Genomic DNA, 21,779 nt, shown 5'->3' on the forward strand with positions numbered 1-21,779 from the left:
TTGTGCTCCAGAAATCAGGGCAGTGTTTTGACTGCCCATCCCTGCTTCTGATTGCTGAGGAGTTGGCACCAACCTCCACAAACTGAAGTGGCTTCCCTGCTGTGGTGGGACTTAAAGAGAGAGCACTCCCTTTTCCCCCCATTTTGGGAGTCAGACCTTTAAGGATATCTTTGTCAGGTCCCTGGCTGACCTCAGAGACAATAGAAGAGAAACCACAGCAGTGAGCACACAGTTTGGAAAAGTCCTACATGGATGATTCCAGCTCTCAACAAACAAAAAACCAGCACTCTCTGAGGTGTGGAAATATGTGATTTCCAGGGTTACCATGTTATAATACTCAGAATGTCCAGGCTCAAGGGAAAAAAACAAACAAACAAGCAATGGAGCATATCTATTAGTTTACTAAATTTACCATAACAAAGTACCACAAATTGGGGACTTAAATCACAGAATTCTGTTGGAAGTCCAACATCAAGGTAGTTGACAGGATTGTTTCCATTTAATTTCTGTGAAGGAAAATCTCTTCCGTCCCTTTCTCCTAGTTTTTGGTGTTTTGCTGGCAATCTTTGTCATTCCTTGGCTTGTAGATTTTAACTTTATCTTCACTTGGGATTCCCTGTTGGTGTGTGTATGAGTATCCAAATTTTTCCCTTTTAAGGAAGACAACACTCACACTAGATTACAAGAACCACCCTACTCTAGAGTAATTTCATCTTAACTAATTACACTTACAATGACCCTATTTCTAAATAAGATCACATATTAAGATACTGTGGGCTAGGACTTCAAGATGTGAATTTTGGGAGGACACAGTTCAACTCATAATAACACACAAACAGGAAAGTATGACCTATTCACAGGAAAAAGAATTTGACAGAAACCATTCCAGGAGAAGGCCAGACTTTGGAATTATTAGTCAAAGACATTAAATCTCCTGTTAAATCAATGTTAAGTATATTCAGTGAGCTAAAGGAAACTGGGCAAATAACTAAAGAAAGTCAGGAAAATGATGTCTGAACAAAATATCATTAAAGAGATAGAAATTATGAAAAGGAGCCAGACAGAAATCCTGGAATGAAAAGTACAATAACTGAATTGAACTATTCACTAGAAGTTGATCAGCATATATGAGTATGCAGAAGAAAGCATCAGTGAATGGAGAAAAAGGAAGAAATTCTGAGAGACAATTGGGATACTTTGAGGCACACCAACACATGCATTAAGAGTCCCAGAAGGGGGCGCCTGGGTGGCTCAGTGTGTTGAGTATCAGCCTTTTCTTTTTGGCTTAGTTCATGATCTTGTGGGTCCTGGGATCGAGTCCAGTGTCCAGCTCCACACACAGTGAGGGGTCTGCTTTAAAGAATCTTTCCCTCTGCCCCTCCCCTGCTCACTCACGCTCTCAGTCTAAAATAAATAAATCTTTAAAAAGAAAGCCCAAGAAGGAGAAGGGAGAAAATAAGAGGGCAAAAAAAAAAAAAAAAAAAAAGAGGAAGTAATGGTCAAAACTTGAAATACATAAACCTGCACATCCAAGCATCTGAAGGACAGCAAAGCAGGGTAAACTCAGAGATGCACAGTGACATGCATTACTGTCACATTGCTAAAATCCCAAGGAAAGAGCTAGTTTTAAAAATAGCAAGAAGGAAGCAACACATCATATGAAAAGATCTTTAATAAGGTAAATGGCTGGATTTTCACTAGAACCAGTGGAGGCCAGAAGACATTGGGGCGATGTAGTTGAACTTCAGAAAGAAAACTATCATCCAAGAATTTTGTCTGGCAAAGGATAATAAGACATTTTCAGAAAAATAAACACTGAGTGAATTCATTACTAGTAGACCTGCCCCAAAGAAATGGTTAAGAGACTCCTTCAGACAGAAATGAAAGGACACCAGATAGTAATAGGAAGCTATAGGAAAAGTCGACACTAATAAGGATAACTTCTTAGGTATAGATAATAATCTGTGTTATTGCAGTTTTGGTTTGGTTTGTAACTATTCTTTTTTTGGCTATCTGATTTAAAAGGGAACTGTATTAAACATTATAAATCCAAGTTAATGAGTATGTATGGTATAATATGTGACCTGTGACAATAAGAATATAAAAGGAGGGGATAGAGATATATTTTTGGAAGCACAGTGTTTCCATGCTGTTGAAACCTTAAATTGTATTATTCCAACAAGATTATTATAAATGTAAGATGTTAATTGTAGTTCCCAAGGTAACCAAAATGATAATTTTTTAAATATACAAAAAAGAAGAATAAGCCACTCAGAATCATGCACTAGAAAACATAAACTAAATACAAAAAAAGTTGGGAATAAAGGAATTAAGAAGTAAGAAAACTGTAAGACCTCCAGCAAATAAATAGATAAATGCAAAAGTAAGTTCTCATTTATCAGTAATCCTGTGGCAAGTAAATGGATTAAAGTCTGCTATCAAAAGACAATTTGTGCTGGGGGATGGGGCAGTAGGGAGAGGGTGGTTGAGTTATGGACACTGGGGAAAGTATGTGCTATGGTGGGTACTATGAAATGTGTAAGCCTGATGATTTACAGACCTGTACCTCTGGGGCTGATAATACATTATATGTTGGTAAAAATAATTTTAAAAAGACAGTTTGTCAGATTTCACTTAAAAATAGAATCTATCTGTATGTTCTTTAAAGAGATTCACTGTAGATATAAAGATGCAAATTGAAAGCTAAAGAATAGAAAAGGATCTTTGCAAATAACAACAAAAAGAGCTTTATTATTATTTTCAGACAAAATAGCATTTAAGTTTAAAAAGTCACAACAGAGAAGAAAGGATGTTATATATTGATTTAAAAATTCAATACAGCAAAAATATGTAACAGTTGTAAACATATACAGCCTAAAAATATATGAGGCAAAACTGACAGAAAGATAGATACTTCTGCAGTAATAGCGGAGACTTTAAAATACTCTTCCTTCAGTAATGGCTAAAACAAGCAGACAGGATATGAAAGTGGGGTACTTGAGCACCTATAAACCAATTAGATCTAATATACATTAGAACACCCCACCCAGCAACAGCAGAATACACATTCTTCTCAAGTGCAAATGGAACATTTTCTGGGATAAACCATATGTTAGAGCACCAGACAAGTCTTAGTAAATTTTAAGATTGAAATCATATGAAGTATCTTTTCTGATCACACTGGAATGAAACTAGATATCAGTAACAAAGGAAAACTTTTTAAAAAGGCCAACAGAAATAAACTTTTTGCTGGATTGACTAGGAAAAAAGAAGACTTAGATGGTTAAAATCATAAATGAAAGTCACTGCGGCCAAGATCAAGGAGGTTGCTGCCAGTGTTCTCTGGGATTTTGATAGGTTCCTGTCTCACATTTAGGTCTTTCATCCATTTTGAGTTTATCTTTGTATATGGTGTAAGAGAATGGTCCAGTTTCATTTTTCTACATGTGGCTGTCCAGTTTTCCCAACACCATTTGTTGAAGAGACTGTCTTTTTTTTCCCATTGGATATTCTTTCCTGCTTTGTTGAAGATTAGTTGACCATAGAGTTGAGGGCCCATTTCTGGGATTTCTGGGTTCTCTACTCTGTTCCATTGATTTATGTGTCTGTTTTTGTGTACCGCATCTTCTTTATCCTTTCATATGTCCATGGACAACTTGGCTCTTTCCATAGTTTGGCTATTGTGGATGTTGCTGCTATAAACATTGGGGTATAGGTGCCCCTTCAAATCAATGTTTTTGTGTCCTTTGGATAAGTACGTAGCAGTGCAATTGCTGGGTTATAGGGTGGCTTATTTTTAACTTTTTGAGGAGCTTCCATACTGTTTTTCAGAGGGGCTGCACCAGTTTGTGTTCTTACCAACAATGCAAAAAGGGTTCCCCTTTCTCATCCTCACTGACATCTGTTTTTTCCTGAGTTGTTAATTTTAACCATTCTGACTGGTGTGATGTGGTATCTCACTGTGGTTTTGATTTGGATTTCCCTGATTCCCAGTGATGTTGAGCACCTTTTCCCATGTCTGTTAGCCACCTGGATGTCTTTTTTAGAAAAGTGTCTATTCATGTGAAAGACATATCTTTGTTTTCTCAGTTCTGGAGGCTAGAAATCTGAGCCCAAGGTGTCAGCATATTCTTTCCATGGGCCATGGAAGAAGGATATTCCAGGCCCCCCTCCTTGGTTTGTAGATGGCTGTCTTTTCTCTTTGTGTACATATCATCTTCCCTCTGAGTGTGTGTCCTAATTTCTTTTTCTTGTAAGAACACAGTCATATTGGATTAGGGCCACCTATTGACCTCACTTTAACTACCTCTTTAAAGATCCTATCCAAATATGGTTACATTCTGGACTATTAGGAGTTAGGATTTTAAAGTACAAATTTATATTGAGGCTGTGACATAATTCAGCCCATAATAGAACTAAAAGAATTTAGCAAAGTTGCACGGCATGAAAACACACAAAAATTAGTTGTATTTCTATGTACTTGCAATGAGCTCTCCAAAAAGGAAATTTTAAAACAATCACAGTAGGATTAAGAAGAGGTCTTAGGAATAAATTTTACTCAGATGGCAAAAGACTTGTACACTGAAAACTTTGAAACACTGTTAAAAGAAATAAAGGGAGACCTAATTAATTGGAAAGACATTGCCTCTTCATGGATTAGAATACAGTATTGTTAAGACTTAGGATAAATCCTGGTTGGTAGAGGGAAAATTAAGTCTAATGCAAAACAAGATACTCTGTAATTCCATAGAAAATTAAAAGTTCATGGGAGTAAAATAACCATAGTTTACTATGTGACTCAGATAGCTTAATTTAAAAAACAGCTTTACTGAGATAGAAGACATATACCATATAGTTAACAACTTACAGTGTGCAATTTAGTGAATCTTAGTGTCTTACCAGATTTGTATGTGCAGTACCAGAAAGAAACCTGATACCTGTTAGCAGTGTCTCCCTGTGTTCCTCTATCCCCTCACCCTTGGCTCCAGGCAATCACTAATCTAATTTCTGCCTCTGTAGATCTGCCTGTTGTGGGGCATTTTCTATAAGTGGCATCATTTTGTATGTGGTCTTTTGTGACAGGCTTTTTTCTCCTAGCATCAGCTAGTTTTCCAGATTCATCCTTGTCATGGCATGTGCCAGTCCTTCATTTCTTTTGATTGCTGGATAATAATCCATTATATGGAGAATACATGTTTTATTTATCCATTCATCAGTTGGCAGACAAGTAGATTGTTTCGCCTTTTTGGCCATCATGAGTAAAGCTGCTCTGAGCATTCCTGTACAAGTTATTGTGTACACAGTGCTATCTGTTTTCTTGAATCTATACCTATGAGTAAAATCACTGAGTCACAGGTAACTCTGTGTTGAACTTTTTTAGGAACTGGCCAACTGTTTTCCAAGCTGTACCATTTTACATTCTCAGCAACAATGTATGAGGGTTCCAGTTTCTCCACATCTTAGTTAACACTTATTGTCTTTTTTGATTATAGCTATCTGTAGTGGGTTGAGTGGTGACTCCCCAAAAGATATGTCTACAGCCTAGCCCCTGGAACCTGTGAATGTGACCTTGTTTGGAAAAAGGGTCTTTGCAGGTACAATTAAGTTAAGAATCTTGAGATGAGATTGTCCTGGATCTTCTGGCCATGTACCCAAGAATAGGTATCCTTATAAGATAGAAGAGGAGAAGGCCATATGAAAACAAAAGCAGAGATTGGAGTTATGCAGCCAAAGACAAGGAGCATCTGGGGACACCAGAAGCTAAAAGAGGAAAGGAATACTCCTTTTGGAGCCTTTGGGAGGAGCCTGGCTGTGTGGACACCTTGATTTCAGATTTCTGGCCTTCAGAACTCTAAAAATATTAGCTCCTTTTATTTTAAGCCACCAAGTCTTTTTGATTTGTTGGGGTAGTGCTGGGAAACTAATACACCAATCTAGTGGTGTCTCTTTACAGTTTCCATTTGCATATCCTTGATTACTAATGATATTGGGAGTCTTTTCATGGCCTTATTGGTTAGGTGTATATCTCTTTTTGTTCAAATGTCTATTTAGATCCTTGGCCCTTTTAAAAATTGGGTTGTTGCTTTATTGAGTTCTAAGAGTTCTTCGTATGTTCTACTTCCAAGTCTCTTACCAGGGAGATGATGTATAAAACCTCTCACCCATTTGGCAGGTTGTCTTTTGATTCCTTTGATGGCTTCCTCTGAAGTTCAGAAGTCTCTCATTTTGATGAAATCCTCTTTATCTTTTTTTCTGTTGTGTTTTTGATATCACATTGAATAAAATATAGCCCAGTCTAAAGTCATGAAGATTTATGCTTATGTTTCCTTCTAAGAGTTTTGTCAAAGCTTTTAGCTTCTACATCTATATCTTTAATTCATTTTGAATTAATTCTTGCCTATGATGTGAGGTAGGGGTCCAACTTCATTACTTTGTGTGTGAATATCCAATTGTCTGTGAATAGCTTGACTTAGTGAAGCAAACATTGATAACTGATTTAGCTGAGAAAATATCTGTAATTGGGAGGATGAGTGGGTCAGAAAGGGTTTCCAGTGAGTGGGTGGTAGGGGCTGAGGAAGAAAGGGAGTTAAATCCTCCTTGCCAGTAGAGGCAAGTCAATAAAGCCTAAAATGGAAAACTCAAGATGTAGCAACATAAGCATGTTATTTAGAAACATGGAGGTAAATAAAGAGGTGAAAGCAACCTAGAGATGCTGATTTCAGTGCCTGGCCCTTTCCCCAGAGATGCTAATTTAGCAGGATGGGCATGTGTCCACCCCACCCTAGGATTCTAATGACCAGCCAAGGTTGTGAACCATTGATCCAGAGGTGCTGACTTTGGCCAACCCATAGGTATTTTCTTTTGCCCACAACTCATTTACAACATATGTAGTTCTAGAAGGAGAAAGAGTGCTTACTATGATACTTAATTAAGCCGACAGAAGAGGAGAAAAGTGGAACTAGCTTAATGTCTGAAATCTGCATTTTAGTTAAGAAACGGACTCAAATTGTAAAGGACTGAAGAATAAAATGAGACCAACAAAATAAAATAATTTCTAAACCAGGCAGGTACAACTGCAGCACTGATCTGCAGATCCAGCAGTAGGAAAATATACTTTTTAAAAAACAAAAGTGAAAGCAGTTGCCTCCAGTGATTGAAATGGCCATGGGAGACAGACATGGTTGTTTTCATAATAGAGCTTTGAAAATTATGTCTAATAATTGTACATAATTTGATAAATTTTAGAAGAGACAATAATAGATTCTGAATGAGAGCAATGGGGAGATGAGCCCTAATGGATATTAAAATTTATCATATAGCTGTAATAATTAAAATTGTACCATAGTGGCATACAGGTGGATGGAGAGATGAGTGGAACAGAATATGAAACCTGGAAATGGGTTCAAATGCTTAGAAGAATTCATACAGGATAAAGATCGTATTTTATTTTTAATCAGTGGGAAGAGACATTCATTTAAAGACATTGGAATAAGTGGATGGCCATTCAAGAAGCAAGTAAATTTAGATCCACACTTCACATCCACTTTGAACAAGGAGGACCAAGGATTTAAATAAAATAAAATCTTCCAAATACTAAAAGGAACATCACACACAGAGCACAAATGGGAGAAAGAAGGAAAGGGAATTGAAACGTGTGAGCAGAGTGGCATGGGACAAGCCGGGAACAAGCTTGCTGTGGGGAAAATCTTTTTTAAAACCCCAGAGCTTTCACCATCTCTTTTCTTAAGCTATATTTTAGGAAGTACTGTCTTGATGTAAAGAAGCATTTATCTTCTATTCCTAATAGCCTCAGAGATCGATAAATTTGTCTTAAAATATGTGAAAAGTTTGTTGCTTTTCTGTTAAATGCAAGTTAAATGTAATAGTTTTATTACAAGTAATTGTGTTCTATGATAGCTTTTAAATAAAAATTTCATTTTTATTAGCTATGCACCGACAATTGATGCTTCCCTAACATTTAAAATATTTATTTCTGGATGGTGGGGCTTTTTTGTTTAGTTTAGTTTTTATTTTTCTTTGTGAATTTCTTCACTGCCTTATTCTTATGATAACCTTGGATCATTTTTATAAAAACAATAAAGACGTAATTCAAAATACAAAATACAGAATCCTGTTAAAGAACAAAGCACCAGTATTTAAATCCTTCCACTGTGGATTTTAGTTCGGAATTCATTTCTTACCCTGGCAGCAGACATTAATCTACTGCCTTCTGTGTGGAGCGAGTAGGATGAACAGGCTGGGGCAGTATAGCCCCCATGAGTGGAGGACGTGTTGTACTTTGTCCTGATTCCCAGCTGACCAGGCCAGATTGAGAGCCTTCCAGGTGCACTCAGAGCACTGGAGGGAGGGCTTGCAAGTAGCAGAGGTAGTGTTCTTTTTTTTTAAAGATTTTATTCATTTATTTGACAGACAGAAATCGCAAGTAGGCAGAGAGAGAGAGGAGGAAGCAGGCTCCCTGCTGAGCAGAGAGCCCGATGCGGGACTCGATCCCAGAACCCTGGGATCATGACCTGAGCCGAAGGCAGAGGCTTTAACCCACTGAGCCACCCAGGTGCCCCAGAGAGGTAGTGTTCTTGATGTCTGTGAATGACTAGCACTATTTTATTTCTTCTGCTTTTCCCTAGATGTGGTGTGACTGTGAAACTTGTAGGCAGGGTGTCAATTCACTTAAGCAGAATCTCAGTCTTTATTTACCTTCTCAGGTGCCAGAGGGCCTACTGCATTGCCCTGGACAGTAGCACCCTAGAAAGGTTTGAAAATGGAATGATATTAATTGGGAGATTTTTTTGGATTGACAGCAGAGCAAAAAAATTAAAAAATAAAAAAAAGGTCCACACACTTGTACAGCTGGTATTTTAGGACAGTGGTCCAAATGCTCCCATCACACATCCAAGTCAAGATCATAAAACTTCAAATTGGTGAAAGCTATTCTAGAGATGATCATCTTTGTATAAACAAAGAGCATATGAGGGAATGGTTTTCACAGACATTGATCCTGGCCTATTTCTCCCTTGTCTTGCAGGTGTATCATACTTTTTTCTGGCCTCTTGAATGGACAGTGGCCGGCAGAGACAACAATACTTGTTATGCAAAGATAATTTGCAATAAATTCGACAACGTACGTAATACGATTGGATGCTAAAAAGCTGTCATTTTAAACTTCGCTTTTAATTTGGTATTTGGGTTTGAATGATCTCTTTTAAGACTGCTTTCAGGGTGAGGCAGGAATCCTTCAAATTGCTACCCGGTCCATGTGTTTGTGTTTGTGGACGTTGAACACAGGATAGACGGCAAGGGAGGCTAACTAATACCATTTAAAAAAAAAAAAAAAAAAGAGTCATTGAAAGATGTCTCTTCCCAGAGCTCTCTAACTTAGCTGTTTAGAGCCAGATGGTCTGTGAAAGTTTTGGTCATCAACTGATAAAAGGTAGGGTGCATGTGTGCCTTTTGTAAATTGACAAAATGTGTGTCAAAGCCTTTAGAAAGAGATGCTTGCATGGAGTGAAAACCTGTTAATTAACTGATTCCTAATGAAGGCTTTCATGAAAGAAGAATTGGTGGGGTAGAGAGCCAGTGGGCAGAGGCTCTCGGCCTCCCCCATTCTTGAGGTAAGCATGAAATTGATAATGGACGCCTGCATTATCGGGGTTGAAAGCACAGCTTACTCACGACTTGTTTTGTAAAGAACCCTGAGTGTAGAAAGCAGTGGGACTTGGTTCGCCCCTTTTGAAGAATTGCTATTTCTGGAGTATTGCCCTAGGACTTCCTCCCTTCCTGTGGCTGAATGGCGGAAAGTGTGAACGGGGTCTGCCCTCACACACTGCCTCCGTTTTCATTTGTAAGTGGAGATTTTCGTCAGAGGTCCTTTGTCTCTCCAGGCTGCCCCCCTTGTCCCCCACTTTGCCGCATGATCCCCCATCTCTGACATTCCAGCTCAGGGGCCTTCCATGGGGCCCTGAAAACTCCCACTTCTCATGCACTGCTCCCGTGGCCTCTGAGGGCCGGACCCCTGAAACGCTGCTCCTGGAGCTCTCCTGTGAGCGCCCACCACTAAGTGTGCATGAGGCCGCATGTGTGCTCTTTGTTCTTTCTCTGGAACGTGGGCAGCGGAGCTCTCTCTTCTGCCCTTCTGCCTTCTCTCTCTCACCTGTTGAGCACTTTCACTAGTGAACATCAACGTGGAGACAAGAGTCTGATGAAAAAACACTGGATGGCCTAAAATGCACTGTGTCCTTGGAGACAGACTTTGACTCTTGCTCCCTATCTTGCTGGGTCTGCCCGTTTCCTGCGCCCTGTCCCTCCCTACGTGCAGGCCTGAATGAAAGGCCCGCTCTGGCTGCTCCTAGTTATGTCAGGAGCCCGACAACTTGCTTCCTGGGCCGGAAACCACAGCATTTCCAAACTCTGAATTATCCACGCCCTAGAATTATTCCAGTATTGGACTTTAATTCAGATTTGTTATGTTGTTGTTTAGCACCATCTCAGCATAATTTGGAAATTTACATCATACTAATGAACTCCTTCATGCGGTGGGTAAATTGCTTGTTCTGGTAAATTTGAGTACAAATTAACTCTGGATGTGCATTTGCTGGCTCATTTAGCAGATTCTTACAGTGGTTCAGTTTCATGATAATGTTCTCTGCTCAGTTCAACATAAGAGCATTTTTTTTTGTGGTAGCTGCTGTAAATGTTAACTGCGAAGTTGCAATAAATAGATTCCTATTCTGATCATTAACCTACCGGGCTTCTCTTTCTTATGTTTGCCTATTCAAGGATCGGGTGATAGGATTCCACGTTCTCGGACCAAATGCCGGTGAGATCACCCAAGGGTTTGCGGCCGCAATGAAATGTGGGCTCACAAAGCAGCAACTGGACGACACCATTGGAATTCATCCCACATGTGGTGAGGTACGGAGATGGGGTTGGTTTTTACTGATTTCAGTTGGTATGGTTTGAAAAACTGTTGTAAAGCCCATTGTCAGAAAGATTTTGTATTAGATTGCTTAGTATATTTTAAAGGTTAATCTAGAAGTGATATTCTAAACGTGTTTTCTTAAAGCAATACTGAAATACTGATGGCTAGATATAAATGTCTTTGGTTTTCTTCTTTTCGAATAGGTGTTTACAACCTTGGAAATTACAAAGTCGTCAGGACTAGACATCACGCAGAAAGGCTGCTGAGGCTAGGCCCGCTGCTGTTGTGGTTTTCCTTGTCCTATTCCCCATTTCTCTCAAAAACAAGAATGCCCCTGGGTCAAGTGAGTCGGTGCTTAGGCACCTGCTCCAATGAGTGGGGCACAGTGCTGGACTTCTCTTCCCAGCACAGAGATGAGAAGGACGAGGAGGCAAGACGGCAGTGGATGTTGTGCTCAGCGGGCTTGGCTGGCTGGGAGAGGCACATAGGCTGCCTCCTTGACGTCTTAGCTCGGAACCCATTGTGAGGTGAGCTAAGGCTGATGCTCTTCCATGTCAGACTCGAGCTTCCCTCTGAAGGACCTTGCAAGCACATAACTCACCCAAGTTAATTTTTCTGGTTGCTGGTATTTTTATCCCCATACCTTGTTTCTCTGAAAGTGTTTTCTCAGTGTGGAAACTGACTGTAAAGTGGCGAGTCTCCAGTATGTGGGCCTGGAATTCTGTGTGGTCACTGATGAGTGGTGTCCCAGAAGTGCCTTCGAGTAGCTGGCTGTGACATGTGGGTGCCTTAGCAGGAAGTTGGGCACACCAGGTAGAGAGTCAGCTGTATACACCGTACCCACCATCAGACTCCCGCCTCGTGCCTCACCCTCTCTGGGTTCCCAGTGGCAACCATCTTGGAGTCCTCTCTTATTAGTGTCTCATGTCAGACATGCTTGAATGTCTTCTCTATGTTGATCTTAAGAGTAATATTAAAAAGTTTTTAATGCTGTATTATGTGAGATCTAATTAATTTAAAACTTTAAAATGATTCAAATCCATATCTATTGAATTACAGTCAAGTTCAGTAAATGGACAAGTGATGGGAGATTCTTTTTGAATCTGCACACCTGTCAGCATCTAAAAGGCCCTTGAAGTGGGGGTCTACCCAAGGTCCTTCTGGAAAATCTGTTGTTTTCTTGAGAAGTGCACCACAGAGCGGCCAAGGCCAGGAAGGCAGCCTGTGCTCTCTTGAACAGGACATTAACCATGAACCTACTGTCGTAAGATTGGATAGTTCTGTGGTCAGGATTTCTAGCCGTAGGTTTCAAATGAAAGATTCAAAGCCATTCAGCAGTTGGGGAACACCAGTGGAGCCTTGGAACACCTAGACGAGCCTTTGCTCCCCCTCTCTGGAGACAGGGAATGGAGCAGGGCTAGAGTGGGGATGGGGACCCAACAACCTGATAGAGGATCTGGTTATTGAGTTGCCTGTTTACTGGGGAGAGAAACATACAAATATAACTATGAAAAGTAAGGCTGGTTGTAGCAATTACTACCACCCACCTAGAGACAGCCAGGTAAAACAGGAGGATGCTGTTAACTTCCACTGGGTATGGGGTGAAGGGTAGTTGATTGATCAGAGTTTAATGAAAGCATCTGTATTTGAACTGAACCATGAGGGATGAATAGGATTTCAAGGATTTAAAGCAATCTGGAGAGATTCTGAATGATGCTTTTGAAGGGTTCAGCTGTAATTCTAGATAAAATAATTTAAAAAACCCTTTTTGTTACTATATTGCTGAGCACCACATACATAGAAACAACCAAGCATTTGCAGGACCCCAGATGAAGTGAAACCAGGAAGCCTGAGAGTGGGTTCTGTTTGCACTCAGCATAATGCAGAAAACCTTAAAGTCCAGGTGTGCCCAGGTGAAGTTTCAAACGGACAGCCTTTGTGTGAAGCTGGGACCCCAGTGGGCTGTACCACCAGTGGGAGGATGAGCGAAAAACATACCCTGCTTCCCAGAAAGAAGTAGCAAGGAAATTTAGTTATGTTCTTAAGAGGAAGGAAGTAATCCACCCAAAGAATTTTTTTTTTAAATTTTTTATTTTTTATAAACATATATTTTTATCCCCAGGGGTACAGGTCTGTGAATCACCAGGTTTACACACTTCACAGCACACACCAAATCACATACCCTCCCCAATGTCCATAGAATTTTAACCACTGTCTGAGTAGCAGGCTATTGGGAAGGCTAGTTATCTTCCCTTTGCAAGGAGGAGATTGGACTTAGATGAAAACCTATCTGTAGTTGGCTCCCCACCACACTCCTTCCCCATTTTATCTCTTTGCTCTCGTCTCCTCTACTGGGGTAAAGGTGGGCCTGAGATAATGGTGACAGATTAGGTTTAACAGAAGATAACACTTGTATGTACCTAATAACATACAGATGCCTACAGATTTGCAAGGAAAAACAGACATCCTCTATTATGGTAGAGATTTTAATATTCCTCAGTAGTTAGATGAAATACAAGAAAAGTCAGTAAATTCCTGAGCCATCAATTACTGAGCCATCAAAAAGAATGAAATCTTGTCATTTGCAACAACATGGATGGAACTAGAGAGCATTATGCTAAGTGAAATGTCAGAGAAAGACAAATACCATATGATTTCACTCATATGTGAAATTTAAGAAACAAAACAAATGAACATAGGGGAAGGGAAGGAAAAATAAAATAAAATGAAAATGGAGGCAAACTGTAAGAGATTCTAACTCTAGAAAACAAACTGAGGGTTGCTGGAGGGAAGGTGGGTGGAGAGATAGAATACTTGGATGATGGGCATTAAGGGGGCATGTGATGGAATGAGCAGTGGGTATTATATGCAACTGATGAATCACTAAATTCTACCCTTGAAACTAAAAATATAGTATATGTTAACTAAATTGAATTTAAATAACAAATTTTTAAAAGTCAGTAAAAATATAGGATTGAATAATACAATTAACAAGCTCAGTTTAATGAACTCAGAAGAGCATCACTTTCAACATGGAAATTTCCTCATTTCAAGCACATTTGAAATATTTATGAAATTTGCCCAGGGCAGCCTCAACAAATTTCAAAAGACTGATATCACAAAGGGCTGGGAAGAAAGATATCTGTTGTGGGACTAGCTCTAAGAACGTGGGGCCTTAAAATCCATACAGTATGATGGAAAGTGGAGCATGGTGGTAGTGTGAGGTGAGTGAGGGGTTAGAGGGAGATCAGGCTGGAAAGAACTAGATTAGAGCTAGGATCCAGTCAACAAGAAGTGAGGAGTTCTGGAAAAATCCTAGACTTTGAAGAGTGATGACTTGGGAATGCCTGGTCCTGTGACTTAAGACATATGACTTATATGAAAGAACAAGTTGCATCTGCAGGATAATTACCATAATTCATAACCATCTCCCAAATTTCACGATGCTATTGATTTTTGGTTTCTGTAAATCAGTGTTTCTTCAAACTATGTTTCTTCTACCACCTGTAACAGCACGATCTGGGAAGATGTTAGAAATGCAGAGTCTCAGGCCTCATGCTGGATCTACAGAATCCAAAATTTGGAGATGGAGTTTAACAAGCCCTATGTCAAGCCCTCCTGGTGATTCTGATGCATTGCTTTATAAGTTATAATTACTGTACATTTAAAAATTGGCCATTAAAATCCAGTTGGACAAAAAAAAGAGAAAAGAACAAGTTGCTTAACTTTTCTTATTCTTCATTTTTTAGGTATGGACAATATTGCCTGTTTCACAGACTTAAAACAGTTAAGTTCCTGGCATACTGCATATTGGTGTGGGATATCTTGGCTTCTGTGATGATGAATAGGGGCCTTATGAAGGAAAGTTCTTGTAGATACACAATAGTTTGGCAATAGATAGTCTAGTGGGAGAAATATTGACAAGTCCGTGCTTTGGTGGACTTCACCATGGTAGGTAGCCTCCAAGTTGGCTCCCAGGTTGGATTCCTCAGCTGTAGATTGTCACATCCTTGTGTAGAGTCCTCCTACATTGTATCAAGGTTGGTCTCTGTGACCAGTAGCATTTTACAGAACTGGTGGTATGCACTTCTAAGATTAGGTCATAAAAGGACTGCAGCTCTTAACCTGGTCTCGTGCACTCTCTTGGATCACTTATTCTGAGAGAAGGCAGCTACAATGCCATGAAGACTCTCAGGAGGCCCACGAAGGGGCCCAGATGGTGAAGAGCTGAAGTTTCCAGCCAACAGCAAATACCTAAGGTCTGCCAGCATCTATGTGAATGAACTTGGAAGTGAATTCTTCCCAGTCAAGCTTTCCCCCAGCTAGCAGCCTGACTGAAATTTCAGTAGAAGCTTTGGGCTACTCACAGAGTCATGATCCTCAGGAACTGTGAGATAATTGTTTTTTAATCTAAGTTTTGGAGTAATTTGTTACCCAGCAATGGCTATCTAATATGGCCACCAAGGAAAATTAAAAGTAGTTACAAATCTATTCAGATAACTAAAATGACTAAAATGTTTTGGGAACTATTTTTTCCTAGGACAGACAAGTAAAGCTCATACAGATTTGGGATTTCAACAAAAAAGGGATTGGAGCTCAAACTTAGTACTGAACTGAACTCATCATGGAGAAGGTAACCCCAAACAAGAAGGCTCAAGAGGCCTCAGTGGAGTGCCTTCTGAGTTGGTGGTCTTGGGTTGTGACTACGATAGGTCTCTGCTAAACTTCCTTGGAGCATCCATGATTGTCAAAGCTGACATTAAAAAACAAAAAAAAAGTCCTGGGGAAAACTGTTCATCATACAAAGGTGGGTTCATCAAACTTAGCAAGGGAGAGCACTATCTTAACAGAATCAAGGAACTAAGGAAGGGCACCTAGAGGATTTGGGAGGCCAAAGTTAGTTAAGGGGTAGTTACACAATAAAGGATTGGGTAAGTGGGTTAAGTTAAGTAAGTTAGTAAGTGGGTCCGGGCAGCAATTGGCCAGAATTTGTAATTGAGGCTAGCTGCTGGAAAAGTGTCAGTGGACTTACCTTTAGAATTTGAGATGGGTCTCATGGGTGGTTCAGTTGATTAAGGATCTGACTCTTGATTTCGGCCTGGGTCATGATCTCAGTGTCATGATATCGAGCTCCAAATCAGACTCCGTGTTCAGAGTGAATTTGACTTGAGATTTGCTCTCCCTCTGCCCCTCCCCCAATCATGTGCATGCTCTCTCTCTAAAATAAATAAAATCTTAAAAAAAAAAAAAAAGAATTGGGATGCGTGAAACCATACTGAGCTCCTGTTACTGTTGTCTTCTCTTGGAACATATAGCTCTAAGTGAGTTAGTGTTAAAACAGTTTAAACTCAGATGACTTGTATGATGGTTTAGAACACTATCTTTTTTTGAATAGTAGTACAGTTTTTCAACTTGTGGTTTATTTCCCAATGAGGAATCATCCAATGCTTTTAAGCAGGCTGTGACAGAGAAACCTGTTAGAAATCTAATGCAAGAGGGTACCAAGTATTTATACAGATTTATGCTTCCACCCATGCTACTAGATGTAATAGTCCACCATAGGAAATATGAAATGACTACAATCAGCCATGGAACAGTGCAGGATATGATATTTGAGAGAAGGGAAACATGAAGTGATCCCTCCAATTACCCCAAATTTCTGCAGGGAAGTAATTTTCAGACTATAAACACAAGGGAGGACCTGAACAGCCTGGCTCTCTAGAGTGATATGGAGGTTGGAGTTCAGGAAGGTTGAGGCAACTGGAAGTTGCAGGTTGGGGGCTATGCAGAAAAGGGCTCCAGAAATCTGCAACAGGATACCCTTGAGTCTTTGCTGAACACTAAGCTACACATCCTCAGAATAAAATCTTAGAAGGTAAGGCAAGAAATAATGGGGAGTTGTAAGTTTGCCACAGGTCATAGAAGATGAGGAAAAATGCTAATTGACCAGTAGAGGAGAGTCCTCAATAATACTGCCAGTCATTAAGTGGAGGCCCCTTATGGGGTCATGCCTTAGTAATAGATTGACCTATCCCAGGAGGGAAGTCTGCTGTAGACCTACCCTAATAATGTACAAAAATAGACTTTAATGGGATCAGGATGATGTGGAAGTCACTGCCTGCAAAAGAAAGCACACTGCTCTTTCTTGGAAGACAATGAAACACTGAACAATAGCCAGTCAAAAATTACTAGATATGCCAAGAAGCAGGAAAATACGACCTATAATAAAAATCTGTGAGTGGAACTAGACCCAGAAATAACTACCTGATTGAATTAACACCCAAGCATACTAAAGCCACTATTAAAACTATGCACAGGGGTACCTGGGTGGCTCAGTGGGTTAAGGCCTCTGCTTTCAGCTCAGGTCATGATCCCAGGGTCCTGGGATCGAGCCCCACAACGGGCTGTCTGCTCAGTGGGGAGCCTGCTTCCTCCTCTCTCTCTGCCTGCCTCTCTGCCTACTTGTGATCTCTCTCTGTCAAATAAATAAATAAAATCTTTAAAAAAATGCACAAGTGTTTTAAAGGAAAACATGAAAAGAATGAAAAAAAAAAGTGGAAAATATTTAAAAGAACCAAGATAGCTTGTAGAGATGAAAAATATACCTGTTTTGGACACTCCCACAACCATTAGCTAATTTGGTGATTTGCTGGGAGGACTCATATAACTCAACATAAAATTATATTCATGCCTGAAGTTTATTACAACAAAGGATATAGAGTTCAGGAACAGAAGACAAAAAAGCAGGCAAATGTTAGAAGTCACATGCAAGCTTCTGAGTCTTCTGTCTCTGTGAAAGTCATACAGATGTCTTTTTCCCTATGATGCCGAATTGCAAAGACAATGTATCTCCACCCAGGGAAGCCCACCCAAGTCTTGAAATTCAGAGTCCTTAAAGGGAACTAGTCACAGCTATATGAGCAGCCATGGTGTGGGCCCCAAATCAGGCATCCAATGCATATCACAAATCTTCATGTTTAAACACTTATAGCCTGATTCATCTTGAGCCATTGCTTCAGGCATATATCAAAAAATCATTAACTAGAAATTATGTGAATACCCAGGAATTTGTTTTTCAGACCTTGGCCAGAGATCACTGCCCTGGATACAGAGATAAGTAAGAAGTGAGTAAAATAGACCTACTGCATTAACTGTTTCATCACAGTACCAGAATAGAGTATTTCATTGGATAGAATCAACAGCAGATTAAATTCCATAGAAGAAAAAATGACTTAAAGACATAATGGCAGGAACTATCTGAAATGAAGGACAGAAAAAAGAGTGGAAAATAATAAAAGAACTTACAGTCAGTGAACTCTAGAATAACATCAAGTAGTTTCACATATATAATTAGGGTCCCAGAAAGAGAAAGGAGACAAAGGACTGAACAATATTTGGAGAGGTATTTTATAAATTTGGTAAAAACTGCAAACCCACAGATTCAAGCCTCTTAAACCTAAAACTTCACACTAAAGAGCTTTTTATTCAAACTGTAAAAAATCAAACACAGAAAACATTTTTAAGCTGGGGGAGGGGAGCCCTAATCTATAGAGAAACAAGGATAAAAATCATAGCAATCTTATTCCCTGGGTGTTATACACAACTAATGAATCATTGAACACTACAACAAAAACTTATGATGTACTATGATAGCTAATTGAACATAATGAAAAATTTTGAAAATTATAGCAGTCTTTTTGTCAGAGACCATAAAAACAAGGAGAGTGGAGTGAAATATTTTAGGCATTGCAAGGGAAAACCCACCAACCTACAACTTTGTATCTTTTAAAATTATTCTTCAAATATGACAGAGAAATAAAAACTTTCTCAGACAATGTCTGAAGTGGCATAGTGTTCTTTGAAAGTTAAAAATCTATATGAGAAACACTAGGGCAATCACTACATTTCAAAAGGAGGTATAATATGTGAATCGGAAATAGAATGCAATCATGTAAAATGCTCAATTAAAAGTAGAGGGAACAAAAAGAGCAAACGGAAAAAAGATGCAACAAGGACAAACAATAGATACTAATACAAGTTTATCAGTAATCACTAAAAATGTGAAGGACATAAACACATTAATTGTAATAAAGTCTGACTCCACTTTTTGATGTTTGCTGATGGCTTCTAAGATGTGATGGCTTACATCTGGGCAAACTGGTAAGAAAACCCAGGTGTTCTCCTCTTTGTTGCTAATAGGAAGTTCAAAATGTGTAAGCTCCAGCCTGCAAATGAGAATCCCCAGTGTAGTCCACAGCTTAACCACCATAAAAATCCCAATCCAATCTCCTCTTGCTTTCCTCCAGCCATTTTTGGACTACAGAGAAATCTACTCTGCTCTTCCAAAAAGCCTCATTATGTGAAGAATAAACATTTTAATACCCTCTTGGGCTGTGCACAGGTCCTGATCAGTCATTGACCATCAATTTTGATAACTAAAGCACATTTTGGGTGGGGGTCTGTCCTGTCTCTTTGAGGTAGCCATGATAATTAGCACAATGAGCAGGTGTCTAGACAATAACGCCCACCACTAGAGAGTTTTTTCATTTCAGCTTGTTAACTGGCTTTGCTGTCCACTGGTGAGGATGTATTTTGAGCTGTGTTGCTTTGTGCTGCATTTGTTTTGTTCTACTGAGTCACTGTGAAAGACTTTGGTCTAAGGAGTTTTGATAATTGGTATTTAGGGACAGGAGTATGGGTTTGGGACTCTCCTTAAAGTGGACCTGGTTCATGTGTCATGAGCTGGGTCTGTGTATCTCAGATTGAGTCATATGTCTCAAGCATAAGCCATAACTAAGTCTAGACTCAAGAGAATGACTTTTAACCTGTGACCATGGGTTTCTTATCTCAAGCAGGCATTGGGCCCATTCTGCAGAGTGCTCAGTATGAAGACTGATACCCTTTGCAGCTTGTGGGTCCATCAATTTGTTGCTTGTGTGAACGGAGAGCAGTTACTCTGTGGCATTTGAGGTCACACTCACACTACAAAATGCCTTTGTTGCTGATGCCGCTGCTTTGCCTCCATCACCAAAAAGGATCCGAATCCTCAAAGTTCTAGGGAAAAAATTACCTATTGCCTCCCTGTGGCACAGCTAAGGGGTTAATTCCACCATGTCCTGCATGAGGCCCTTAATCCCAATGATACTGATTTGACTATTTAGAGGATGAAACATATAGATACAAGCAGGATAGAGAGGACCCCATCACTGAAGTATATCCAGCAACTACTATTAACAAGGAAAGGAGTAGAAAGAGGGAGGGAAGAAGAGAGAGGAACCTGAACAAGAGGAAAGAAAAAAAACCTGAACCAGAGGTACAAAATTTGAATCAATTGGAAATCTAAATTTTACTAAAATAATTCATGCAACAAAGGTCTTAGAGGACACTGATTGGCTTTTTTATTTTACCATTGCAACTTTTTTTTTCTTTGAAAGAGAAAGAGAGACAGAGACAGAGAATGCTTGGGGCAGGGTGGGGTGGGCAGAGGGAGAGAAAAAATCTTGAGTAGGCTCCACACCCAGCATGAACCAGATACGGGGCTTGGTTTCATGATCTTGAGATCGTGATCTGAACCAAAATAAAGAGTAGGACACTCAACCAACTGAGCCACCCAGGCACCCCTGCAACCATTTTTAAGTGTACAACTCAGTGTCATTAAGTACATTCCCTATGTTGTGCAACCATATACCTCCTCACACAGTTTCCTTATTACTGTCATCCACTTCCAGAACTTTTTTATCCCCCCAAACTGAAACTGTCTCCATTAGATAATAACTCCTCATTTCACTTTCTGCTCAGCTCCCAGTAACTTTATTCTACTTTCTGTCTCTGTGAATCTGCCTATTTTAGTACCTCTTATTAGTAGAATCATACAATATTTGCCCTTTGGGGTTTGGCTTATTTCACTCAGCCTAATGTTTTTAAGGTTTCTCTGTGTTGTAACTTCATTCCTCTCTATCCTTAAATAATATTTCATTGTATAGATATACCATGTTTTACTTTTCCACTCATTCATTGATTGACAGTTGAATTGTTTCCACCTTTCGCATATTGTGAATAGTGCTACTGTGAACATGGGTGTACAAGTATCTGTTTGAGTCTCTGGTTCAGTATACCTGGAAATGGAGTTGGTGGGTCATATAGCAATCTATGTTTAACCTTTTGAGAAACTTCCAGACTGTTTTCCACAATGGCTATACCATTTTATATTCCTACCAACTACACACAAGTGTTTTAGTTTCTCAATACCCTCACCAACAAGTGTTATTTTTCTTTTTTAAATAATAGCCATCTTAATAGGTATGAATTAGTATCTTATTGTGATTCTTATTTGTATTACTCTAATGACCAAAAAGTTGAGTAAGAAAAACATGTGACTGAGGTACATTCTACAAAATACCTGACTAGTACTCCTCAAAACTGTCAAGTTCATGAAAAACAAAGAAAGTCTGAGAAACTGTCACAGCCAAGAGGAGCCACCTAAGGAGACATGACAAGTAAATTTAGTGTGCTATCCTGGATGAGATTTTGGAATAGAACAAGATATTAGATAAAAACTAAAGAAACCTGAATAAAGTATGGATTTTAGTTAATAATAATGTATGAGTATTTGTTCATGAATTGTACTGTGTGCCATACTAATAAGGAAACTGTGTGAGGAGGTATATGGGACCTCTACTTTCTTTTCCTCTTCCTCTTCCTTCTTTGTAAATCTAAACTGTTTAAAAATAGAAACCTTCTTTCCAAAGGAAAAAGATCCTATAGACATTCAAAAAAATAGTATAATATCTTGATCAGTTTACTCCAGTATATTCAATAAATTTGAGAAAACTGGAAAAGTACC

The 21,779-nt window shown here is 39.3% G+C and overlaps 1 protein-coding gene across 1 annotated transcript in view; it reads left to right on the top strand.

The window, feature by feature from the left end:
* Nucleotides 1–11,931, top strand: part of TXNRD3 (thioredoxin reductase 3) — a 67,870-nt gene extending 55,939 nt beyond the window's left edge. Inside the window, exons 14-16 of the mRNA XM_004738666.3 lie at nt 9,044–9,139; nt 10,795–10,929; nt 11,140–11,931. Of these exons, the coding sequence (XP_004738723.1) occupies nt 9,044–9,139; nt 10,795–10,929; nt 11,140–11,202 (294 nt within the window). The 3' untranslated portion in view covers nt 11,203–11,931. The remainder of the gene's footprint in view (nt 1–9,043; nt 9,140–10,794; nt 10,930–11,139) is intronic.
* Nucleotides 11,932–21,779: the final 9,848 nt, after the last annotated feature.

Source organism: Mustela putorius, unplaced genomic scaffold, assembly GCF_011764305.1.
Source record: "Mustela putorius furo isolate JIRA1106 unplaced genomic scaffold, ASM1176430v1.1 tig00003850_pilon_pilon_pilon, whole genome shotgun sequence".
In the NCBI taxonomy this organism is placed as follows: domain Eukaryota; kingdom Metazoa; phylum Chordata; class Mammalia; order Carnivora; family Mustelidae; genus Mustela; species Mustela putorius.